Below are 27,355 nucleotides of genomic sequence, written 5' to 3'. Positions count from 1 at the left end.
CTCTTTTCAGAGACCAGTGTTTGAAAAATACATGAAGCACTTAGGAAAGTACCAGCAAATGAAACAGTTTCAGTGAAGTTGTTTGGATACTCTAAGGTCACTGCAAGCGGGTGGAAAATTGGAGCCTGTACTGAACTGAATAGGAAAAAATGAAATTGTGTGTATAACCAGATAGGGAATATTTGAGTTTCTACGACCTGGGGTTTTTTTATTTTTTTTTTTTTTTAAGAAAAAAAACCCTGAACTTTAAATGACTCACAGATGAATGTTAAAGCAGGTTACTCCGCGCATGTACATTATAAATAACCCCCAGAGGAATGATGCAGTGTTGTTTGTTTATGCACCAGAAGAGTCTGTGAAACATTTTGCCTCCATAAATCATAATCCAAACAAAAGAGAATCCCTAAATCTGAGTCCAAATTAAGATGTGTATCAGGAAGATTCCTCCACGTGCCCGGCAACACACTAATTACTTCTTCCAAATACTTGGCGATACCTCAGTCAGACTTCTAGAAGAGACAGAGACGGGTGGTTACCTGAGATGTACTCTCAGCTCTTTTCAGCCGGAGGGGACCAAGAGCCTGCTGCCAGCACGACTCAGCAGCACATGCACCTGCTGCTTTACCCCGGCTGGAACTCGCATACAAAGTGCGTTGTTACCCATCGGATGGGGTAGATCAGCCAGACCCATTTAGCCCATGATATCCCCAGCATTTCCCCGGGGACCGCGCGGTTCCAACCCTCCGGTTTTGTACTTGACAAATGACGTTTCACAAGACGCGTAATTTAAATTACAGTAAGCTCCAATGCTGGAGCCGAGGAACCGAGCAAGCGGATGCTTCTTCCTAACATCGTCTCCGAAACTAAGAGGAAAAAATTCCTAATTCACAAAGGAACTTTAAAAACGGCGATGGGAAAGGGGTATGGGCAGGCCGTCTCTTCCTGGGACCCCTCGGCCAGCCTTGCCCTCGAAGCCCTCCAGGCTCCAGCCGGGTCCCATGGCCCTCCGTCCTTCGGGGCCGGAGCACGCGGGGGAAGGGGTAGCGCCGGGAGCGCATCCCGCCGGCAGGGCCAGCCCGGGAAGGGCCCCCCTGCTCCGGGCCGCTCCTCCCGCCGGCTGCCGGGGCCGCAGAGCCGCGCAAGCCCCGCCCGGGCGCCCCGCGGGGGCGGCCCCGCTGCTCAGTGGCCGCCTCGGCCGTCGCTCAGGCGGCCGCGCCGCTCGCCGCGGGGATGGTGGGGCGGGCGCCGAGGGGCGCGGGCAGCGCCCACAGCCCGGACGGCGCCCGGCGCGGCGAGCCACGGCCGGCCAGGTCTGACCTGCCTTTCCTTGCCCCCTTCCCTCCCTTCGCGAGCGGGGCCGCGCCCGGGCCGGCCCCGGCCCTTCCCGGCGGGGTGTCGCTGCCGGCGGCGGGGGCGCGGTGCCCCCCGGGTGACACCGGCGGGCGGCGGGTGGCGGAGGGCGATGCTGGGTCACATCGCCGCGGGGTGTCGGGTCACGGCGGGACCCCGGGCTGTCCCCAGGCGGTGTCCCCGCCGCTGGGGACTGCGTGCCTGAGGTCCCGTGAGGTCCGGTAGGGTCCCCTAAGGTCCGGGCTCCTCTCGTCCCGTGGGCAGTGCCGCTGCCGCATCCTTGCCGTCCTCCCAAATATAAAAAAACACAACTCCCAAACAAAGGCGCAAAATCACGATACTTTTGAGATGCCTGTACGGCTAGCTTTCAGAATTTCAAGAAATTAAACTGGTACGTAGTGTGGTGGTGTCACACTGCGACTTAAAAATTGCTGTCATCAGGAAAAGGACGTAAAATGGTCTTGCGTGCTTTAATGTTGTGCGCTGCACCGCGTTTGACACTGGGGAGCCGAGCAGGCAGCAATGAGCTTGGAGGGGGCAGCCTGGCCCCTGAAATCGGGGGGTTGTGGGGCTCCGTGCCCGGGGCTGGAGTGGACAAGCACTGACTGACTGCGTCACTTCATGGGAACAACCTCATCAATACCTAGGAAGCAGCAGAAAAAACATTAGTAAATCGGATTTTGAAGGAAGTTTTAAATAGCGCAGGGCACTGTTTGAGCATAGAATTATGCAAAATGAGTCAAATGGAAAATAAAGTTAGCAGTGTTTGGAGGTGAGGGAGGTGAGTAAGGGCCTTGGCCAGCAACAACCCTGAGAATGACTTCCTTGATTCCTACACAGGTCCACTTTGTGTCTCATCATTTCCCTTCTCCAGTCCAATCTTTATGGCACCAAAAATACTTGCAAGTGCAGAATTTCAGTAGAAAGATGGAAGGAAGTGACTTGAAATTCAAGAGGTATGGTCCAAATGCATTTAGGCCAGTAAACATTTTGGGGTGGTGAAGGGAATCCACTATGTAGTGCACTAACCCACGGCTGTTGAAACAGAAGAACGTTCCAAACTTTCTCCAGCAGAGAAAGGACATCCAGAACATACAGACAGAATATGAAGCATTTAGTTAAACACTGCATTTTGTTCAAAACAGAGGAAAACACTGACAGTGTGGTAGGGAATATGTAAATCTTTTAAGCACTCTTCAAAAAGGTAGAACATTGTTCCTTCCCTGCTGAAACGTATTTTGATAATTTCCAAGCAGAAAAGAACAGGAAAGGCAAAGAAAAGGAAATTATATCAATGCCTTTGGGGAGAATGTGACATTCTGACTCCTTGAAGCCTAGAAAGAGGTTTATAAACTTAAAAAATGAGAAAGACAAATTTAATCTATCCAGACTTGTCAAACTTGTCTCAATTAATTTTTGATGACATAATTAGAACTTAAGGTTTTAATGTGTGCTTTTTTAGTTTACTTTTCAAAAGATTTGACTTTTTAAGACTCGGGGGAAACGGAGGGCTTTGTGGTGGGAACTGGAACAGGAAGAAGGGGCGGACTCTGTGTAGGTTTGAGTGCTGATTCAGAGTACTCTATTAAGGCAAGAGAAGATGAACTCATTTTTATCCTCCCTTGGGGAATCAGACAAGAAACAGGAAGTCATTGATTCTAAGTAAGATCATTCACTCTGCAATTGTAAACAGTGTCTTATGTGCCAGTAAATATTTCCAGAACCCATTGGCTTGTTGGAAAATACAAAGTAAATTATTACAATCTCTAGCAAAAAAAAAAAACACAATAAAAAGAGTTCTTTACGATCCTTTTATCCATAATATTTTTGCCGTGGAATATTAATGAGTTTGGACATTGAGAAACTACTTGGCTGGACACAATGTTCACTGCCAGAAATCCATCTACTCAAATGTTTTGTCTGTTGAAAGACAAACATTTTTAACTCCACCCTGTAATACTGCGCCCTACCAAAAAGCAAAAATTCCTTCATTACTTGACCCGTTTGTGTTTTCATTGCCACAAACACTGAAATATCCCACTGTTAACCAGATGTTGGCCTCATCCATTTCTGTTTTATGTAGCTGCAATTAGATAAAAAGGAAAAATCTAAAATACCCTAAATAGTCTAATAATATGTTGCCACTCCTCATTACTTAGGAGAGCAGAATCCAGATGAATCTGCAGCTGAAACTGCTTCTTCCCTACAAAATAGGAGAAGCTGCTGCTTGGCAGTACCACCTTCTCCCCTTGGACAGGGGGATTCTGGACAAGCAGAGATAAGCATGGATTAGGGACAGGACAACAGGGAGCAGCTTGCTTCCCAGACAGTCCAGGGAATTTTCTGCTAAGCTTAAAAGGAGAATGGCTATAGACACCAGAGGTGCCTTAGTCACCTAGGAGGACTCCAGTTGAAATGCTTGTGTTTAGAATGTGGGTGTTGTAGGATTGGCTTAGGAAACTATTTTAATAATGTATTTAAATCCTAGTGATTCCATAGGGATTCCTGAGTGGGAGATGCCTGACAAAGGATAGTTGTAACCTCTGGCTTAGCAGCTTGAACCCCAGCCTGCAGGACCAAAGGAAGAAAGAGCAAAAAAATGGAGCATTTCCATTTTTTGGAACGTTTTCCTTTCCTTTCCTAGTTTTCTTTCTAAGTTGAGGTATGGAATGAAAGAAACAAGGAATTTAGGGTATGAGAAAGGAAAGAAGGTTTTGAGCCAGTTTTTCACCTGTTAAGTTAAAATGAACTTGAGAGTCACATGATACATGGGAATTTAGAAGAGAAATAGAAAATATTACTGTAGCAAAGAAAAGTGAAGGACTTTTTGGAATCTGGCTCATGACTTAGATTTGTCTTGTGATGCTTTTTCTTTTTTCTTCCTGTTGTCAAAAAACAATGGAGAAGATAAATTCACAGGTCTTTTTGTCTCCAGCTGAGAGGTTTCAAGTGGGGCTGCCTCTTCCATGCAGGGAGGAAGCGAAGTGCTTGAAGCTGGGCTTCTGGAAGCATGGGATAGACATGGGATGGGGGCTCTCAGTGGTGTCACTTATTTGTTCATGCTAACTGTGTCAGGACTTGCAGTGTGGAGATCTGTATTAGCCAGCAGCCTTCCACTGAATGGTGTTTTTTACATGTTTATTATTTTTGAGATAAATTGGATATTTAGGAGCTATTCAGGCTTGATTTTCAAAGCCAAACCTTAGTGTCCAGAACCCTGCGAAGGCCAGGCTTTTACTTAGCAAGGGAACTTGGACTGAATAGTTACATTCAGCCATCCACTTACTCTATTAAACTGTCTGCAAATACTTGGGGTACAACATAGCCCAGTCCTTCTGCTTACACACAGATGATTTTCTTGGCTTCTCAGACTCAAATCATGATGAGCCAGCTCTCATCCTGAGTAATTTTTCCAGAAATGCTTGTCCAGAAGGGCACTGAGGAATTTTTCCAGAAATGCTTGTCCAGAAGGGCACTGAGGCTAATTTCCAGAAGGCATGAGCAGTTAAATATTGATAGAAGCACAGATTTGAGACTGAAACATGCCTGAACCAGGATGTCCTGAGATCTGCAACAGCTAATGCAAAAAGATTGTTTCTTATGTGGGGGGTCCATTAGAGGCCATTTGCTCACCCACCTTTACATCTGGAATCAGAAACTCCCCCTTCCATCTTGTTAAGGATATTGAATTTTAAAGGCAATTTGATTAAGCAGATTTTTAAAAGACTTTTAAAAGAGTGGTCTGCCAGACATTAAACTTGCATAAAACCAAATGTGCTACTAACTCACAGGCAGTTACACCTATGGAAGGCATTTGCAAGCAAAAGCTCAGTTCTCTCCTAAGTAAGAAAGGATATATGCAGTAACTGAAGATTAAAATGTGAGATGTGTCTCTGCTTATCAAGGAAAAATAATTGCAGCCGCTGGATAATCAAAGAAATTAAAATACAATAAACCTAAATATTATCAACACAGATTTCAGAATTTGATAGTTATGATAAGGGCTTCAGAAAACTAACATACTTTTACCATGTTTTATGAAACCATACTAGTATAAAATTTGGGGGCATTCTTGAGATTTATATAAAATAGGTTAGTGTGCATATTAAAATAAAGTCAGACATTAAATACAGACTGAATTTGACATAGGGATTTTTTTCCTTTCTTTTTCCAGCATAAATATGGATGAACTTTCAGAGCCAGAAGGTACTGTAAACTGGAAGGAAAGATGTTTAACTTTGGAGTCACAGTTAATGAAATTTCGTCTCCAGGCAAGCAAGATCAGAGAACTGTTAGCAGAAAAGGTAGGCTCATGGGATGAATTTTAATGATGTATAAATTGTTTTATTTTATTATGGGGGTCGATCACAAGTCATGGTTTGAGATTTACAAGTACTGAGATTTTTTCAGAAGGGGAAAAATAGCCTTTTACACAAAAAAACATGGAAACTGTGTATGTTTTAGTGCTGAGAAAGAATTTTACACATCAGAATTGCCAGCCAGAAATGTTCATTTTCAAGTAAGAGCACACTTGCAAGTCTCCTGCAGAAAAAAAATATGTATCCAGTAATCACTTTTACAACACTGAAGTTAATATTTAACATATTTATTAAGTATTTGAGATGTGATTTAAGACACACAAGTCATCATGGAGAAGATCCAGAAGTATTATTTTCCCCAGTATTCTTTAATGAATCATATAATCTACCAGACTTCATTTTCTTACAAGAAGACATCTCCAACTATGGCTCATCATCTGAGTCTCTGGATCCAGAAACTTATTGTATTGTATTGAAAAGAACTGTATCATTTAATTTGAAAAATATTGTTTAAATATTTACTTTATTTTTCAATAGAGAAATATTTTACTTGGCATATTCAAATATGTGTATCTCAACAGTCAGTTATAATAGATCCCATATCTGAAATATAAAACCTCCACCATTTTATTTACCTGGTAAAAAGAGACAAAAGATCTTAGAGATTTACTGGAACTATATCATCATTAAGACTCACTTCAGTGAATTTCTAATTTAAAAGTTCTATTTTAGTGACTCTTCTGTGTGCTAAATTTTCCATCAATTCCTTCCCCTAAAGAAAAATAAAATTCAGATAACCTGCTAGTATGTAAGCAAAAATACTTATATTTTTTACATGTCATTTAATGGTCCTCTATTGTGGATTTATCTGTTCTCCCTTTGAAGCCGTAAATACATTTGATCTCCACATTTAGTCCTCTATGAATCATTCCCATTTTACTATGTTTTGGTGGGGGGCAAGAGCTAAACAGTATTAAGGCATGAAGAAACAGATATTTTTGTATATACAAAGAACTCTGGATGATGTACTAAGTAACAAATGTGTTCCAGTCCTTTCCTAATAATGCTTACCATTGTGTTCTTTAAAATGAACAATTGAGTATGTTTCCATGGACATACCTATCTTAATTCCAAGATCTTACTCAAAGTCCTTTTGGATCCCTATGTTACATGTCATCTATTATGTTATTAACTGTTCACTAAATCTTATAAGGACTTGCATGTAAATCTTGCTTGTCAGAAAACTTCTCTTATCCTGAACACCAAAATATCCCCAAAAACTTTGTCATTTCACTTCTCAGTCTCCATTACCAAATGTCTCCCTTGAACAGCCATGAGGGTTCAGGAGATCTCTGCAGATCTCCCCTGATAGCTGCTGGTCACTGTAGGAAGTAACCAATAATGTATATTTTTATTGAGTCCTTTCTGTAATTCATGGAGGGACATTCCCTCTTACCCCATGGCTTTCTATTTCCTTGGAAACAGTTTGCAAAATTCAAATAATTATAGTAACCAGACCCTCCCTATCTTCAGCCTTGGTGATCCTCTCAAAACTTCATTAGCTTTGTAAGTCAACACCCTTCTTTTTAAGGGCCACTTTAACTCTTTCTTTACCTATAACACTTATCCACATGCACCCTTAATTTTGCTGTTACATTTTCTACTAATGTGCTTACTACAGTCATCAGACTTACAGATCAATAGTTGGTTCAACTATGTAATCCAGTTATTGACTGAGTAAAATTTGGCAATTTATTACAATCCATTTGATCTATTCATGGCCTTATTTATTCTATGGAGGCACCCAACCTCAATTTGACATGGAAAGAAAAATGGAATAAAGAAATTTAGTATTTTCTGTATTAGACTTCTTTTCATTAAGTAGGTGTGAAAATTTACAGCAGCATAAAACAACCTCTAAGAAAACACATTTTTCATAGTACCAAATTCCACTGAAATTGTATTCTTACAGTTAGTACTGCAAGTAGTTCTGCTTTGGCATAACTAAAAATATTGCTGTTAGAAAACAGTGTAATTTAAAACTCTTAATCTTTTCCTAATCCTGCAGTTTTTCTGTATGGCAGACTCTTATTGAAGAGGTATTGAAGAACATTAGGTTCAGGATGAATAACAAACTATGCAAAAGACATCCTTTGAAATTTCATTTAAGAATTAAAAAAATATGAAAAAGGAGAACTACCTGTGCCTGTCATTGTAATTAGCAAGGCTCAAAGATAAGAAAGTTATTATCACCAGTCTTGGGGGAGAATATTCATCCAAGAGTACAATCATGACTGCTGTAACACTCAGCAGATCACTGGATGCTTACACAGTCAGAGCTGTTAGGTCAGAGATGCCTGTTTTGTCTCTTTACCCCAGCTGGATCACTGCATTTTAGGATGGAAAGTGGCTAAACACTGGACATGACTTTGCTGGCAATCTAGCAGCCATTACTACCAGGTTTTATGCAGCTGCTGCTGACTGTAGTTTTGGCAACCAAAACATTAAGATTCATGAACAGCACTTCACAAAACTATATAAGTTATTAAAAATATTTTAGAAATTTGAATGCTTGCTATTTGACATTTCAGTTTTTTCATTTACAGTTTACATTTGCTGTAATACCCTGTTAAATTAATAGCAATGTATGCATAATCATATCATTTCAAATATCAACATAAAAACCCCCAAACAGAATAAGATGGGTAAAACCACAAGTCTTTAGTGCTGTGCTCAAAATAAAGTATTCAAAGGCAAATAGTCTGTGAGAAGTATGACTCTGAAACAGATAAAAAAACTTCAGAACTTGTTATGTTACTGCCCTCTTGTTTTAATTTGCCTTACCTTTCTCAGAAATTTTAGAAAAAGCAAAGTGATTACAGGAGTTACATAGGAGAAACATTTTCTGTTGAAGACCACAGATCCAACAAGTATTCAGTTGGAAAAATGCAACGTAGTACTCTCCTGAGCAGAGCATTAGCAGACTTCATGAAAAATGATCCTTCTCTTTACTGTGCCACTTTGCCTTTTTAATATGAATCTTTCATTCATAAACTGGAATTCAGGTGGGACATATATCAAAGTCTGGTCACAGCTTAATAAAATTTGATCATATTCATCTGCAAATTTAGCAATTTGGCACAATTCAAAAGCAACCATTTTTAAAATGGGCAATAAAGTCTTTGCATGTATTTCTGAGTTGGTTTCATTTGGCAATAACCCAGTAATTTTTAATTTTTGAAATTATACAGACAGTTCTCAATATTGTTTAAAGGAAAGATACACTCACACTAGTTTGAAATTGAATTGCATGGAAATGTTACTCAAAAATACAGTTGGGAAATAGTAAAGTGAATATTGAAGTCCCAGTTGGCCAGGAGTTGATAGTCATCCTGATACTAATGACAAAAGAATAATGCATCTGATATCAGGCTTTATAGGTATTTTCTGGATTTGTTACTTGTCATAGAATGAAACACACTGGCAAAGCTCAGAAATAATTCTCATTCTTACTCTGATTAGCACAGGCCTTTATTTGCGGTTTTGTTTACAATCATCTCTACACTATGAAACGTGTACTGAAACATTGAACAATAGCAGCAGTGTTCCACTTCAAAGCAGCAACAAAATCACTGCACTGTGGTGTGACAGACGTAAAACCCTGTGCGTATTATCCTATGTAATTGTAGAAAACAGAGTAAGAATGATACTGTGACAAAACCAGGGAGTATGTACAGGAAGATAAGAGAAATGGATTGGTGGTAATTCTCCAGCCTTCCTCCTCTGCCTGTGTTTCAGAGGTGTCTCTTCACGACAGTATCAGGGAAAGGCCTCTACATCCTATTACCCCTATGTGTATAACTTGCCAGAAACTGCCACTGGGCTCTTCCCCTTACACTTCTTGTATAATTTAGTCTAGAATCAGATTTAAATAAGGTATGTCTTGAATCTAGTAATTTCCGCTATTTGTGTATGATCTGTGTGAGCCTGTAAATGTATTCAGGCTGGATTAATTGAAGTACTTTTCTTATAAACTAGAAATCAAGTACCTTTGCAAAGTTATTTTATTTAATAGTGCCCCTGCAAATAAATAAAGAATTAACATGAAAAGTCCTGAGTATATTACTCTAACAGATGTGTTGTGATTCAGAAAAACAAACTATTCACTGTGTTCTGTAAGTTGAGGAAGTGGTCATCTCTGAAACTCAGTTGGGAGTTTGAAAATTTTAAATGTGTTGCAGCAGTACCGATACAAGAACTTAAATTTTTTACTGAACTTGAGGAGAAGAGAGAGAAGCATGGGAATATACAGTGTTTTAAAAAACTTAATTCCCTGTTGTTTATTTGTTTTTAATATTTTTTCATTTTGCCAAGTAAAGAGTCTATATTTATAAATCTAACATGCAAAGAAAGAGACCTTGTTGGAGTTTTAAGCAGAAGCTGCTGCTCTAAGTGGGAGAGGTCTTTACAGGAATTTAAGGAATGATGTTAGAAAGTATCCTTGTACACCAAGTTTAGGATGGCTGTGAAACTGAGCTTTAAGCAGAAGCCTGTTATTTCAGTGCAGCTTGAGTCTTACATCAGGGAAGAGTTTACAAAAAAAAACCTTTGTGGAATAAAAGATTACACGTTTCTACTGCAAGTTTAGCTTCCAGCTGGCATTTCAAGTCACAGGAAAAGCTGGTGACCTTCATTCTTTTTTGACAGTGAGTGCATTTTGCACCTGGATTATGCATGCAACATCAGGTATAAAGTTGATATTCTTCCTACCACTAAAAAGTCATTTTAGTAGGAGGACTACATAGCTGTGTTAAATTCCCACTTGGGCAGCATCCACTGAATTTCATCAGACCCCACAAGGACTGAATACGGCACAAAGCCAAACACTGCTCTATGGGCTGTCCAGTAATAGTCAATCATCCTATGAATGTCTCCAAGTTTGTTTCCTGCAGTGTTGAGGCTCATTATGTTATACTTTAAGTGGTATTCAACAAATATAAATGATTACGAGAGAATTCTTTTCATATGTACATTGTTTTAACCTTCCACTTGGATATTTTCTGTATACGTGCTCAGGTGGCAACAAGTGTGTACATCACAAATGTAGTATTATTTATACTTTCTGAACAGATTATGAAAATTCAATAATAATCAATTTTTTTGCTATTTTCAGTATATTCCAAAGCATAATACATTTTGGACTTTGTCTTACAAACCAACAGTTAAATCCATGTCCCACTGTATTTTTATTCCTTTCACAGTCCTATTTATGGTATGTCATTTGACATGTGAAAATGAAGCAGATGCAGTCCTTTTTGTTATCTCTGGCATGGCAATTTTAATGTTTTTGGAGGAAAAGTCAGTAACACATCGGACTTACGCAGTGATTGCCAATATAAAAAATGTTAAAAAGCACAATGAGTATTTCCATTTGCAGTCAAAGGATTATGAAGGGTAAAGGGGAGCAGAATACAATTGAACAAAAATTATTCAGATGAAGGTTATTTTTAAGTATTCAGCTGTCCTTAAAAATCTTCTCATTGTGGGGAATAATTCAGTTGCAATTAGGAAGGTACAACTTGGAGAAAGCAAGGAGAGTTGAGAATAGAAGTTTGTATGAATAAAGTAGTAGGTTTGTTTGCGCCTTTTTAATACCCACACATTTCTTATAGTTTCGTTTTTATCCCTTGTCTATTAAGTTTATGCTGTGCCTTTTTAAAATGGTGGATTTTTTTGTTGTTGTTGTTTTTGTCCATCTTAAAACTACATTCTTGCTAAGGAGGTTTAAAATGAAAAAAAAAAATAAGAAGAGAACTCAGGAAGCAATAAATTAGTTGTTCTTGTAGAGGTGTGGCTGGGTAATGGCATGAAGAGCACAGCCTTTGCTGTAAGGCCAGAGGATTAATAGCTCCTCTCTGGTGGCATTCACTTCTGTTCCAGCCCACCTGAGATGGGGAAGTTGATGGAAGTTGTGGAAACTGTGATGGTGGGTCCTTAGCCAATCTAATACTTGTTTAGCATTTCACTTATAGGAGCTAAAATTTTTTTTTCTCCATTTTTGATGGCGAGAACTCTTTTATCTCATTTAATTTTCATTCCCTGGGAGTGTACTTTCTTGCTTTAATTACCTGTTGTCTTTAAAGTGCAACATGCTGCCTTATATGTATATTTCTGGAATCTCTTGCTCCTTTACCATGTGTTTCCGAAGGGTCCTATACACTTCAATGTCATGAATAAATTCCGTTTCAATCAAGTTTAATTTTAAATGATGGCTGTGAGTGGTACCTTTGTTTCTCAAGTCATCACCTCTCAGGCGGTGGCATGTCCTGTTTCAGGTGGACGCTCATGCTGTGGCTCAGAAGCCACAATTCAGTGAGAAACAGGTAGCAGAATTTCCACAACTGCAGTACAGTAATTAGTACAAAACAAAGCAGAAGAATAACCAGTTCTTGATATATGTTTGTCTTTTTCATGTTAAGTACTATATGAGATTTTTTTTTTCCTTGCCTGCCAAAGTGCTTTGGTATCTTCCCTCTTACTGAACACTATCTTCAATCCTTTCAAGATTTTGAGTACTATGATAATGTCTGCCTAATTTGTGTTTGATTGTGTCTCTGCAATTTAACAATCAAGGCAAGATCTGAGTTGGGAAAGATGAGGGAAAGAAAGAGGGAATTTCCAAGTGTTTTACCAGGCTTAGGAAAGTTCTGTGACTGGCACTGGGAAAAGCTGCTGAGCCAGCAGTACACGCTATTGAATTGTCCTTCACTACACGGCCTCCTCAAATCCCACTGCTGAATTTAACATTTTTAAATCTGTATGTTTGCTGGCAGCTGTCCTAGACTACCAGTTCTGGAAGAGTTCCCTCTCCGGGCTTTTCTGTTTTATACTTTTGAGTTATGTCGTTTCCCAAAGAAATTATTCATTTTACTACAATGTATGCAACTGAGATGTGATTGTTTTTTCATTAGTACTTTTCACTCATTTAATGACCACTAGAAAACCCTTTGAGCTAAACAATTCTTAAAATCATGTTTAAGTATTGAAAAGAACTTGAAAGAAGTAAAATAACTCTCTGGTAAAACTGGTCTCATCAAGGAGAGCAAGAGAAATTTTCACCTTTTTTTCATTTTGGAAAGTGAGCAAATAGAGACTGATAATTTTTGGAGGTTTCATTTTGCTCTAAGGAAAGGCTTTTGTGCTAAACACAGTTCACAGGAATGAGCTGAATTGCTGAAAAGGAGAAGTAAGAGAGTCTGACAATTAAGAAGTGACTTTTGCCTACCTATGAGAGCAGTGCCAGAAGTTGCTGTAGTTAGAAGTGAACAGGACTGTGGTTCTGCACATGCAGATTGTAGAACTGCTGGTCATCTGCAGAAGTGGCTGTTTGTGGTGTGTGCACACATAGATGTGACTTTGACATCAAAGAGTCAAATTGTTTTTACACTTCCTACACTTGTGTGACAAAATAAAAAGGAATTGGTTAGATGGCAGATTTGCAGAGGAATGGTTGACAGTGCTTTGTTCAAGAGAAGAATTGTAGCCTTTTGCATGTTAATTGGTATTAAAAATGAAGAAGATGGGAGTAGAAAGACCATGGGCAGTAGGTGGAAAGTGGCAGCTTGCAAACTGCGAGGTTGTGAGTGCTAAGTTGTGTTGCAGTATTGGTAGCCTAGGTGAGCATTCAGGCAGGATCTGAGGGATATATAAGGCTGTAACTTTCTTAATTTAATCCAGGTGACTAATCCTGTATCTGATTTTTTTTTTTCATGTAGGAATTAATAACAAACCATAAAATCTCACATGCTTCATCTGTAAGTAGCCTAAGGAGCATTTGAGCCCCATGAGACTTTGCCTTTAGCATTAGCCCTTTTGGGAAGAACTGTGACAATAAAGAAGATTAGGTTCAGAAAGCAATTCTTCATTTTGAGGACTAAAAAACTGCATAATATTTTTATAGGTTTTGTACTGTTCTAGGGAAAAGCTATTGTGCCAAAATATCCTTTTTTTTCATGAAGGTGTATTTAATTTTATATATGCAGGTGGTCTGAAGTATCACTTCCTAGTTATATAACAAAATGGCTTTCTACTAATAAGTTAAATGCAAAGCTGTTCAATTAAAGATAAGTCCCATTAATTATTGTATTCCCTTTGGGATAAAACAATCAGTCAATAAAGAACAAAGCATTTCTTCCCCAAGGTATGTGCTCATTCTTTCTTTACAAATTATCTTCTTGTTTAATTTTCCTATAAAATGTTAGTATATTTATTTTACATCTTTCTTTAGGTGTTTTGTCTGTACTGCTTAATTAGTCGGGTCATATTTTACAGTTTGTTGTACTTTATAAAGATCTACCGCTGCTTTTAAAAGGAATACTTAATACATAGAAGAGAAATGTCAAAGCAGAAGGAATTATGGTGGAAAATATGGATGGAACATACCTAGTCAGCTTTTTAATAAATGAGTTACAGAACTAGGAGGAATTTTTTTACTGTATTTTCCTAAGCTAAACCACTAGAAGAGAGAGCTTTTTGTGAAAAGAGTAAGTCATGATTCTAGAACAGTTTTACCATTGCTTTTAACCAAAAAATATGTGCAAGGCTTTATATGATTGGGCACAGCATATTGTAAAACATGAAAACCGATTGTCATCAAAGCCATTGAGAAGCAGATTACATTCTTTTAAGAAATACTAACTTTTCTTCAGGAAGAGCAGAGATTTGTTGAAATATTTGGGTCTAAACACAGGAATATAGAATTCAAAGGGGAAATCTTGGTCAGACAGATGTAGAGTTGTGGAATAGCTGGAAGGGATATTCTTCAAATCATTTATAAATTACCAGGTATCACACACACACAAAAAAACCCCCCAGATCTTTTGTCTTCATAGCTTCTATTAGAAGGCAGTTCTAAAATCTTTTTACTCAATGTGAAAAATGAGTATCTTCTAGTTGCTAGCCTGTGTGTATTCATCACCTGTTTATATCTACTGGCACCTTTGAAAGACAGTTGTAGGTGTGTTTATCCCTCAACTGCTTCTCCTATTTATTTATAGAAGCAACCATATACGCATGTCTCTGGTTTTGGTAAGTCCTGTGTGAGGACTGGGAGTTCACTGTATCTAAAAATGGACAGATTTACTGTTTTTTGTTTGTTTGTTTATTTTTGGGGAGGTTTTTTGGTTGTTGTTTTTTGTTGGTTTTGGGTTTTGTGTGGGTTTTTTTGTTGGTTTTTTTTTTTTTTTTGTTTGTTTGGTTGGTTTGGTTTTCTTTTTTCCTGTTTTTTTTGTGTTTTTTGTTTGTTTTGTTTTGTTTGTTTGTTTTTTCCTACGGGGAGCATTATTTTTCAGCCACAGATGGTTTGGGCTTTTTTTTTTCTGATGATGAAGATTTGAAAAATTGAAGTGCAAGGAGAACAACAGTCTCTAAATGTACCATTCTCACATCACTGGAAGTTCTGCATTTCATCAACAGACAAACTGTTCAGAAACATTAGGTTTTAACTCATTTTTCCTTTTTAAAAACTTTGACCTATTAACATATTTTGAAAGGCATATAGAGAAGTGATGCTTTTCTTTTTGGTCATAATTGGTTGTATTTTTTCCAAAAATATGTATTTCAAAAAGATTTCCAAAAAGTCCATGTGATACAACTGTGTTGTTTATAATATTAAAAGTAGGAGACATTGTATTATGCACTGGTTATAATGTAAATTTCAAACATTAATGGGATAAGTTATGTTGAATATTGACTTGGATAAAAAACAGGAGTTTGTTCATATACATAACAAACATTTTTCAGATTTCAAAAAGAAACTAATAACAACAATTTTCACTTTTAAAATAAAATTTTCCCTTTAAAACTATTAAATAGCTATTTTAAGTAACAGGAAAGTTATCACGTTAATTCTGTAATTTCTCTCTAGTACACACTACAGGAATAATGATCTCTATATATATGTATAAAAATGAAAGTACAGATACACATGTATGTTTACAAAAGCTGTATTTTTGAAATTTGTGAGTGGTGACTTTTGAGTTTATACCCTTTGGTGATTTCATGTGTGCTTTACTCAAATGAAAATTTCTTTACTTGCACAAAAACATGTATGTTCAACGTTTCTGAACATAGCCAAGAAACTTCCAGGTGACCCTTGAAAAGGAATCACTTTATGATTTGCCTGTGTATTGTACAAAGCTCCCAGTGACTGTGTGTTGTACTTCAATGTCCAGACCTCCAAGGCAGTACACCTCTGTTTTTATTGCTGCCATGTTTCTTCAAAGCATTCACTATTTATTCACATGTGGCATTTCTCTGTTGTTTGAACAAAAATAGCTCAGTTTGATGAGTGTCAGATGTAGTTATTTCCTTACCAAGTTTAAAACCAAATCTGTTTCTAACAATAGAAACTGTTTCCTATAATTCAGTAGTTGATGCAGCATGCACTAATCTGTTTTCTGGAAATTGTAAGAGGATTTTTCACTTAGGAGGAGAAAGTGCAGGTTAAAGTAGCATCTGTTCTTCTGTACCTGTGTTTTTTAGTCAATATGCATCTATTTTTTGTATATGTAAGACTGTAAAATGTAAACCAGTATAGATTATGACAGGACATCTGAATTCTTACTGAATTTGCACCAAGCCAATGTGGGTGACAAGAACAATTCCTTACAAGAGGTTTGTTGAACTGGGACATTATTTCAAGTTACTTTATTTAGGACATGATAGAAAATTAGGCTTAAATATATTTCACATGCCAAATGTTATCAATAACATGGTGGTTCTCCATGTTTCTCCTGGGAAGCCACCTTTATGTCAGTTGATCCTTTACAGACTATAGTTCACTCAAGCAATGTCTCACCTAACAACTGATACAAAACATTTGGATCCAGCGATGCTGGCAATTTGCTGAGGTATATACAGAAAGAAGTTGCTGGGACAGAGGTCTGGTTCAACAGAACTTTCTTTTTTTCAAATGATGTTCTGTATAAAGTCAGAGTTGATCATCAGTATTCAGGATGCTGCCACAGGTGAGAGTTCTGCATCTGACATTTGCCTCTAAGCACAGATGTGGCTGTGATTAACTGCCACATCCATCCTCAGGTTAGAGATTTTTTTTTTAAATTTTTATTTGAGGATCTTAAGCTATCAATGCATGGTCTGAAATGGCCTTCACAGCCTCGGAGTAAAGAGGATTTAGCACTGCATTTTACTCTTGATAAGTTCAAAGCACGACTTGATTTAAACCATTAGCTATTCAACCAGTCTCGTATTTCCACCTTCTCTCAGTAATGCTGTGATTGCTGTTGAGAAACTTGTCATTCACTTAAGAAAAAGGTTTAAGGTTAGGTTTTATTTGTGAAGAAAAATTATTACCTTAGAAATAGTTTCAGTCTTTTGCCCAACAAGTTTGATAGCCTTCAGAGTATTCTAAGGTAGTAATTTCTTCTGTTTAACTTCACAGGCTTATAAACAAGCAAAGCAGTCAAGAGTATAGATGTAAATCTAATTTTTCAGGCAAAACCATTTGGTGGTTATTTATGCAAATGGAAAAAAACACATTTTTAAAGTTTCATTATTGTTACAGTAGACCATACAGTACAAACCTATATAACTTCTAAATAATGGGGAAATCAGGACTCACTTAGTAAATGTTATATAACTCCAAAATTATTGAAAGAAACTGAAGACCCTTTAGCAATTTTGCAAATAAAATCTCACATTTAATTGTTGCCAGGAAGCTGATTGACATACCCATATTGTGGGACCACATAAAGCTTCTTAGCACACCTTCTTGAAATACTTACGGAGGAGGCAAAAATAAACTTTGTTCTTCCCTTTATAATCTCTGAATGATCTTTAGCTTGGTAGTATTCTCTCAGCTTCTTTGGCTCCTGGCTTTACATTCATCTTAGCAACAGCTTTATTCAAAACATATTATTTGTCCCAGTAGTCTACATTAATGTATTATTCTGTTCCTGGTCCTGTGTAACAGTGTGTGTTCCTAGCAAGAGGTGCACTGTGCAGTGTCAGTGCACAGCCGTGGAAAGAACTCAAATAGCTGTGTAGAAGAGCAGCAGTACACTCGGTGATCATGAGATGCTGCTGGAGAGATCCAGCTGTTTTCAGGTTTAAGCCAAGTTGGAGCTGGTTGTGCTGCAGTAGCAGCTGGATGAACTTGGCAAGCAACATTTTCAGGTTTTAATTCCATTTACTAAATCTGTCACATTTCTGACACTGCCTTACAGATGAAATGACCTTAACTTATAGGACATAAATAAATTTCCAGTTGCTGCCATGCATTTACAAATTGCCTGTGAAAGCTGATGAACAAGTTGCTACTCAGCAGTGAATTTTACGATATAAATATCTGAAGTTTTCTGTCATAATATTATATTTTCCTAATAATGATACTATTATGAGATATGGAATTAAGTAATAATATTAATTTCTGTCATAATATTAATAGAGTCAGAATTTTATAGAGTATAAGTTCATTATTAGTACCAGCATTTCCGCTATGTTCAGCACAGTGCCTTTACTACAATGGAATGTTAGCTGACCATATATTCAGAAATGTCCTCAATTTCTGAATCCCAACTCATTAAAAAATAAATGTCTGAAAAATTATATTAAAGCGAGTCTTGCAACCAGACTTCTGTTTGAAGGTAAAACCAAAAAAGCCAGATGGAAAGTAACCTTAAAAGTCAAAATTCTAAAAATGAAACTCAGAGTTAAAATCTTAACACGAGCTCATTTATGTAAGAAATGAAATTCATGTGACCAGAGAGGAACAAAGAAGGCTTATCTCCCTGTGCATCTGGCAAATGAATGATTTTTAAGATCCTTAGAAGTGTTCTCACATAACAGCTCACTGGGGACCTGACCATAACCATGTGGATTGTGAAATGTTTGTTGCTCTTGTATCAGTGGTGTGTTGTGGTATTATTATGATGTAGACTTTAGGGTTTTGTATTGTATGAGAAAGTACTGGAAGGTGAGTCACAGATTTTTTTTTTTTTCTGTTAGTGAAAACTCATTTTCTCCATTTGCAGCAACTGATTGATAGAAAATGATGACTCTGTCCTTGTATGGATATGGTGCTAGAAGTTTCATGTGATTAGCAGCATAACTGGCAAGAGAAAAAAATAGATGGAGGGTGAAAAAGAAACTGAAAGATGCCAGAAATTAAGTACAAACAGGACAGGATGAAACTGCTTATTTTAAAACCATGCAGTAAACTGAAGAAGGAATGAATGGGTTTCATTTGCATTACTTGCATCATATGCTTTTCTTAGAACAATTTTCAAGCTGAATACTGAGTATGGCAGTATTAATTATTTGATGTTTCATTCTCTTGAGATGAACTGAGATCTCATCTAGATATTTCCTGAGAACCATTAAGTCCTTAAGTCATGGAATACCTTATGAACTTTCAAGTATTACTTCAAACCAGGGCTTACTTTATAAAAAAAAAGTAAGCAAAACCAGACTAGAGGGTTCTTAACAAAAATGTAAACAAAGTATGTATTTCTGGCCTCTTCTGTATTGTTGGGAGAGCCTTCAAAATAAATCCTGTGAAATGCAGGGGTTTTCCAAGGCCCTGGGCAAAGATTGAGCCCATGATTCATCAGGCATCACTATAAAATAAGAGATCAGGGTTTCTCCCTCTCAGAAGTGACCATGAAAACTGGTCTCTCTCTTCATCCACTGCTGCTGTGGAGCACCTGAGGCCACCATGTCCCTTCTGCCACATCCTGCCTTCTTTTGTGCAACAGTGGAGAAGTCTGGGAAAATCCTTGTAGCATATTTGTCCAAAACACTGAATTTGTCAACATCAGAAGGATTAGCAGCCAAGTTCCCTCTACTCTTGCCTCTTGTGGAAGGACATGAGAAAAGTTTAAGGAGTATTGTCAAAGGAATTTCTACTCTTGGTAGCAGGGGAGAAAAAGCAGTGTGTCATACGACAGCCAGAGAATTAATTATGAAGAAAAGGTATATATATTTTTTTTCTGTTGAAGAGTATTTGCAATGTTTTATGTACAGTCATGATGGTGAATTCTTTTCCCAGTCTGACACAGAGTTTATCCTTTTATTTTTATGTTCCTGCCCATCCCGTGTCCTTTCCTTTTTCAAAACAGACCATGAAAATATGTTTTTCTGATGAGAGGCAGAAGGCATGGCCATTTAACTGTATGTTTTTCTACATCTACAGATGCAGCAGCTTGAGAAGCAAGTTACAGATGCTGATCGTCAAGCAGAGAGAGCGTTTCAGCAGGTATAAATGGAATAAATATCTCCACTAGCTGTGTGCATGTGGTACTTCAATGAGGTGAAATTTTGCTTTATTTTTAAGCACTTTTAAAATGGAGAAGAAGGCAGTTTCTTTTAAAGTCTATTGACTTGTCTTAAGAGAGAGTTCTAGCACCTTTCTTTGCTCACTATTCAGTTCAGTTCAGTTCAGTAAAGTCAAAGCTAACATCACAAATCAAAAGTGGATACATGGAATGGGCTTTTTCATTGATGCATCGTAAGTCTTGGATGCATGTGGGATCAAAAGGGAGAGGAAACAATGACCTGTTTTAGAAGATCTCTAAGAAAATAAAAGGAGGCTACCCAATACAGCCTCTAAATGGAACTGTTCTGTGTTGTTTGTTCCTCTTGTAGAAGTTGTATCATTTACAGAAAGAGATTGTGGCTAAATATTTAACCAAAATTGCCTTTTGATCCCAAATGGCAGATTGAGCTACTGTGACATTTTATGAACATACCTCCGGTATCCCTGAAACATTCCTCATATCTTACTGTGAGACAGATAGAAACTGAAAATTGTAAGACTAAAAATGTTCATGTACTAATTTAGAGTTAGAAAAAATTCCTGACTATAAGCCAAGTATTTTTAAGCAATTTTTTAGAATGCTACTGATAATTTGCTGGGGTTTTTTAGTGTGCAATTGTTTATTTATTAAAACATTGTTTACAGCTCCCTGTAGATAAATTGCATTCTTCCCATCCTGGTATTTCTAAAAGCTTGTGTGTTACAAAACTAGAAGCATCTCACAGATACTAACAAAATCTGTGTAAGATCTTCCAGTGTTTCGCCAGCCCTGTTGGTATTAAATGCATGGGGAGACATAATGAACTGTGGGTTTTCTTCTCAAATAGGCTTCAAAACTTTGCAGGGTTGTCTTGAATCTTAAGTGTTGAGGCAATTTTCAGTTCATTTTGTGATTAAATTACTACCTTTGTTTTGCAGCTAAACTTCTGTATTTGACTTTCCAAATAGGTGCAGATTATGGAAGAGAAATTAAAAGCAGCAAATGTTCAAACAACTGAATCAGAAACGAGGTTGTATAAGAGATGTCAAGACCTGGAGATCCTGATACAAGATAAAAATGATATAATACAAAAATTGGAGCAACAACTTGAAGAACAGGTTAGGAATAATGGTGTTACAAAAGAGAAACATCAATTCCCTTTATAATTATACAAAAGGATAATGAAAATTTAGAATAATAGAGGACAGAAGAGTTTAGCTTATTTCTGCTGTTTGATTAAAGAGGTTCCCATTGGAAACATATAATTTGAATAGTGTTTATTCCTTTTGAAATTACACTCTGGCTTCCATTGAAAGAACATCTGACTTTTAAGAGGGGAAAGATGATATTCCTCTTCACTGTCCCCCCGAAGAGCTTTCATTTTTACTAGAGTAAGAGGAATAGCAGCCTCTGTGAAGACCGTATTCCTCATTTTTTAAAAATCACTATGTATTGCCCAGAAGCCTGAATTACTTCAAGCAATCTTAGGATTTGTGTCTGAAGATAATACTCAGGCAGATTATATTACTCAGTGAAAAATATGCTTATGTCAATTTTTTCCAGAAGCAAATAAGACTGCAAGAAGCAAAAATCATAGAAGAAAAAGCAGCTAAAATAAAAGAATGGGTGACAGTCAAGCTTCATGAGGTATAACTCTTGCTACAATACTTACACAGAAAATATAATGGTGTGACTGGATATCCCTGAGACCTTTTGGCTGTTAAAGGCCTGTGTGCCATAGTAAAAAAGATTGCTTCCCTGTTTCATTGATTTTACAGTTATTTGCTGGAAAGAGAAGAATTGAAAACAACAGCACAGAGAGCAGAGTGTCCATGTCACCTAAATTCTGATATCTGATTTGGTCAGCCAGTATGATCTGGAGAAGGGACCCAGGGCTGTTCTCTGGAAGGTCAACTTCTCCACTGGTTGAGAGAACTTAGCTGGCAAACTGAGTTTATTCAAGCAGATGCCTAAAGTGTGAATAATCCAAAGGAAGCTGACCAAGCCTGCTGGGGTCTGGCAGAAAAAAGGCCTTGATCATTTTTTATTTCACCATGTCCACACTACTCTTAGTCATGAATAGTTTCAGGGACACCAGCTCTAGTTTCAAGAGACCAGTTGTCTCTCTTTTTACTCCGCTGTGGTAAGATAACCATGTCTTTGCCCTGCCTAAGGCTGCCAGCTTTGGGGTGCAGCTGTGCTTTCTCCTCCCTGGGTGTAGAATTTAAAGTTGCCTGTAAAAGTTTAAATCTTACTCTCTTGTAGTTAACTGGAAGTTATACTTGAATTGAAAACCAAATAAGTTATTGTTTTTGGAGTAAGAAACTAGAAGGTTCTAACATAAAATATTTTTCATCTGTGAGGGCTAAAGTAAATTATTTTGAAATAATTCAATAAAAATGCCATTAAATTTAGCTAAAATTACCATGAAGTTTGGACAAAATCAAGTATGAGTCAAAGTATTTACTTAGTCTTTATGGAAAATCTCAAGCTAGTTCCACAGATGTGACTAAGTGTCACTCAGTGGGAAGTGGAATTGCTGGCTCCCTTCTGTGTGACAAGGGATACTCAGATTCAAATATGTTTGCCTAATCTGGAGCAGGAGTTTGAACCAGCATCTTTTACCTCCCAGTAGTGGGCTACAGCAGTGGGTTGTTGGTTTTTTATTTCCTGTAGAAAGATTTTTGCTTTGTATAAAGTTTGTTGGTACCTTTTTTTTTCTTTTTTTTTTAATTTTTGCTGTGGGATAGTAAGGAGACAGTAGGACCATAATTTCCTCTTATTCCTCTGCTCACTCTTGGTTTTGCAAAGTAGCACAGGAGTTTGTTATTCTAGCCTTCTGCTTTTATTAAAAATTCCAATGTAGTTTTCTTTTTCTCTTATTTATTAAGGATTTTTAAAGCAGTCATCAGTTTGCTTGGTTGGGGGAATGATTTTGGCAGACATATTTTACATAATCATTGCAGGGAATTTAGTTGTTCAGAATAAAGAGATGCCTAGACTGGTATTAAGAGATGTAGCAGAGAGAAGATTATTATTTGAACTAGCTCTATCCTTAGCTAAGCAGAAATTCAGAGAAAATGTAAATGATGTAATGACTTTAAGATTTGTTTCACCAATGGATGAGATTACATTTATATGCTTTTAGTTAGAGGTGGAAAATCAGAACCTTCGCTTGATCAACCAAAAGCAAACCAAAGAGATGAAAACAGTACAATCTAAACTGCAAGGTAAATGTACAGATCTTCTGAAAACTTCTCTCCATATGGCATATTTCTTTCTATTCCTTATTAATGTGTCCATATACATGAATGAAAATACTCTATGAAATCACAAAGATTTCAGCAAGTATGAACTGACATCGGAATGACTGTACATGAAGATGTTAGGAAGGAATAATTTGGTTTTATGCTGAAAAGACATGCAGACAAGGCACAACTGGTTTTTGTGGAGTGAATGGGTACTGCTGTTACTTAAGAGGTTCTTCAAATAATAAGGTTTTACTGGATTTAGGACTTTCTGGATTTGCTTTCACTTTTTAGCATAGGTGTTCATAAAGCTATTAAAGAATACATGAATGTCAGTCTGCATTTGCTTTTTCTAGCAAGTGGTCATCTGGGAATCAGAACTCCAGTCAGATACTTTTAGTTACTACCTTTGACTACAGTGATCCAAAATCTTAATTCCTTTCTAAGTTGGTATAGTAAATTTAAAAATCATAAAGTGTAAATAGAAAAAAGAGGAATATCCTCTCCAAGTAGCATTATTTCACACTGATCGAAGTTGAATTTTATTCACCACCATGGTGCCTATTCACCAACTTTCTTAAGTGTGTCTGAAGGTTCCCATTGTCCTCTCCATACTTGGTTGATCTGACAATTTATTATCATATGAAAATTTGGTTAATTTGCTACCTAGCCCTCATTTCTTGATAACATATCTTACATATACATGTAAATACAGAGGTAGAAATCTCTGTAGAGAAGTGTGTGTGTGTGTACAAACATAATATGGATAACTGATGAAAAAAATTTACAAATTCATATACAATATAAAGTTTCTAAACTAAGATGCACTTTTCTGTTACTGGAGAAACTTGATAGTTTTGCTTCTTTGCTATTTTTTGATAAGTAGAAATTCCATTCACTTCTAGTCATTCTCTTGTGAGAGATCTATTTAAAGGCTTTTTGAGACCCTGTAGTTTCCAACACAGTTACTGATATGCCCAAAAATATTAAAAGATATATTACTATTTGCAGTATCCATGCTGGTGACAGGCCATAAATTATGAACACATGGTACTGTTTTTAGCAGTTGTACAGGTAGAGTAAGGGCCTTTTGTTCCTGAATCTGCTACAGAGATTTTTATGAACAGGGATGGACAGATTTCATGTTCAAGGCATTCATCTGTTTCTGTCTTCACTTTCTCTTGAAGTCCTCCTCCATACAGACCTCCTAAACCTGGTAATTTACTCTTCTGTATTTCCTGAGAAATTGTTAAAAGATTTCTTCTTTCTATTGTTATATCAATTTTTAAGAACTAGAAACATTGATCTGGGTTTCTCCTGATATGGAGAGATATGAAGTAGCTTTTTTCCCTAAAATATGTTTTTTATTATCTTTTGTTTCTAAATTTTAGTTACCTTTAAAAAAAAAACTTTGCACTACAGAGTAAAGAGAAGAGTTGCACAGCTTGTTGTATCCCACTAACACAAGATTTCTGAATTACTATTCTTCAGAAGCAACTGGTAAGAAATCTGTTACTTCAGCACAAAAACCTGGAGAGTGTCAGCGACTAAGCAGTTTGACTTTTGGATGCTTTTCAAATAGAGCAAGAAGTCCTCAACTGTCTCCTAAGCTTGAAGAAATAAGCAAGGCTTCATCTAAAGAGTCAGACTACCCTGAAGGCAAAAAAATGCCAGGTACCTTGCCAGTGTACCAACACTGCCATTTTATTCTGACACAAGCGGGAAACTAAAACTAACAACTCTGTCAGTGCATCCAAACCAGCTGTTCTCTAAGTGCATACCAATACTGTCTCCCTCTTCACTGCTAATCTTCTGTTACGAGGAAGAAGTCATCCTGTTGAGAACTGCAGTCTCTGTAACACCATTGATACATTATTTGGCAGCATGCAGAGGCTCCTAGATGCTTTGGCTGTCAAGTAAAGATGTGGTTGTGACCTTTGTTGTTGCTCTGGTCCTTTGCTTGAATTCCTTGTACTGTTTATGACCTCAGTTTCTTCTCCATAGTTAATCATGGTATCCAAAATGGCAAGCTGAGGTCTTTTGAAAATCAGAAACTGAAAGAGATCCTGTGGATATTTTGTGTATTTATATTACGGCAAGTTCTTTATGAAGGTGGCTGTGTTTTACTACTTCTGTTTTTAGAGAGGAGAGAATTGAAGTAAGAGTGATTTTTTCAAGGGAAAGGATAAGACATAGAACCTTAGGCCTAGATAATTTTGGGGACTTCATGACTTTACTGTAGGTGAAATTAAAATATGTGTCTTAGTCAGATCATTTTCACTTCACATAGGTATTTAACATAGACTTTTCCAAGTGTCTGTGTAAAAAAACCCTAGTTCTTACATCTGATTTAATTTGGGAACATGCAGACCTCACTATCATCTTGCAAATTATAGCTTTCTCTTGCAAAACCAGGTAAAAGTGAAGAGCAGAAACAAAGCTATTTTTAGCACAGCGTCTTTCCTGAAGTACTTTCCATGAGATTCTCTTGGATATCTTAAGCACTCACCACTAGGAATACAATAATAGCTTCCAGAATAAATTTCTGTGTATTAATACTGTAGTAATGCTCAGAAAACTTGATTTGTTAATGAAAATCCTTTCTGACAAGCTTTTATTAAACTTTAATTTTCCTTACATTTGACAAAGCAGCTAAATCTGTATGCCATCTTAAGTATTTGGCTTTCTGTTAGCTTTGTTCGTTTTTACACATACATGGCTTACTTTAAAATATGGCTCCAGTCTGCTTATCTTTATATTTACTGCCATTTTTAGTTGAGCTTGAACTTTGAGGAAAATTTATTACAGTTTTTTAGCAAACTTAATTTGCATTCAGTCACATTAAAAAATCTGTATGCTTTTTCTTAATGTTTATTATTTACAATATTAAAAGGCATAAATGTTCTCACACATTTGAAATTATTACCTACTTACTACTTGCGGGCATGATGACAAAACCATTTATCAGTCAAGTTTGCTAAAGTAATTTTCTCCTGTTCATTATATTTCTCCTCTAGAGAAGGATATCCTGGAAACTACTTTTGCTGGTCCTGTACACGAGACAAATAAAGGTCAGAAGTCATTGCAACAAAGTTCCTCTGGATCAGAGCAGAACAAAAATGTGAGAACAAGCTGCTTATCCAAAGACATAGACAGTGACATGTCGAAGAATTCATGCACTACTGGGAGTGACTGGAGCTCAGATGAGGATGGAGGAGACAATAAAGGACTGAAATCCAGGTGTGCATCGACACTTTCAAGCCATACATCTGAAGAGAACGCACGGTACAGTAGAGTGGGAAGTGAAATGTATTTGACAGCATCTGATGACAGCAGTTCTCTCTTTGAAGAAGAGACTTTTGATGCTAGGAGGACTCAGCAAAAGAAGCTATACTCATGGCAGCATGGGTCCCAAAGAAAAGGCTTGAGCAATCCAGGTGGAAAGTTCAACTCTGACTTCTCAAGGAAAAAGAAAGACCAAGATAGTTCTTCGGACGAACTGAATAAGAAATTTCAATCACAGAGGCTTGATTATTCATCTTCATCCAGTGAGGCAAATACCCCAAGTCCAATTTTAACCCCTGCTCTGATACCCAAACATCCAATTCTAGCAACTTCTGCAGGTTCTCAGTGCACAGCTCCATCAGATTTTCCCTCAAATTTGCCACATCCAAAGTTACGGACTCCTAATGTCTTTAGTCTGAATTCAGTGTTAGCAAAGAAACACCTAAGCCAGCCCCAACTGAGTTCTGACAGAATGTTTGGTAGAAATAGAAATGCCATAAGCATGATCCGTCCATGGAGACCTCAGGAAACAGACATAGATCTGGTGGATGGAGAAGATACTGATATTTTGGAGAAAATGGAGATTGGCAGTGAGGAAGGACTGTTTACCTATGACTGCACTGAAGTTCGAAATGCTGAAGCCCAGGAACTTTGTGATATGACAAAAAAGGGTGCTAGCAACAAACCTCCAACGCCTCCATTACATCGATTTCCTTCCTGGGTAAGTTTGCTTACAGATAATTTTTCCTAACTGGCAAAACTAACTTACTTTCATGACTCTCTTCTGTGATTTTTGTTGCCTCTATTTTAATTACGTTCTGTTTAATGACAAGACAGG

At 37.4% G+C, this 27,355-nt stretch overlaps 1 protein-coding gene across 2 annotated transcripts in view; it reads left to right on the top strand.

Moving 5' to 3' along the window:
• Nucleotides 1-1,230: 1,230 nt before the first annotated feature.
• Nucleotides 1,231-27,355, top strand: part of PLEKHH2 (pleckstrin homology, MyTH4 and FERM domain containing H2) — a 52,307-nt gene continuing 26,182 nt past the window's right edge. Inside the window, exons 1-8 of one of the 2 annotated variants that reach the window (XM_062489253.1) lie at nt 1,231-1,310; nt 5,525-5,654; nt 19,882-19,944; nt 20,953-21,102; nt 21,548-21,631; nt 23,133-23,214; nt 24,724-24,906; nt 26,250-27,238. In XM_062489253.1, coding sequence (XP_062345237.1) covers nt 1,231-1,310; nt 5,525-5,654; nt 19,882-19,944; nt 20,953-21,102; nt 21,548-21,631; nt 23,133-23,214; nt 24,724-24,906; nt 26,250-27,238 — 1,761 coding nt within the window. Of the gene's footprint in view, nt 1,311-2,277; nt 2,307-5,524; nt 5,655-19,881; nt 19,945-20,952; nt 21,103-21,547; nt 21,632-23,132; nt 23,215-24,723; nt 24,907-26,249; nt 27,239-27,355 lie in introns of those variants that run through there. The other variant, XM_062489254.1, reaches the window with a different exon arrangement.

The sequence above is a fragment of the Cinclus cinclus genome, chromosome 3 (assembly GCF_963662255.1).
Source record: "Cinclus cinclus chromosome 3, bCinCin1.1, whole genome shotgun sequence".
In the NCBI taxonomy this organism is placed as follows: domain Eukaryota; kingdom Metazoa; phylum Chordata; class Aves; order Passeriformes; family Cinclidae; genus Cinclus; species Cinclus cinclus.
The sequence above is the reverse complement of the archived record's forward strand: the minus strand, read 5'-3'. Positions and strand labels throughout refer to the sequence as shown.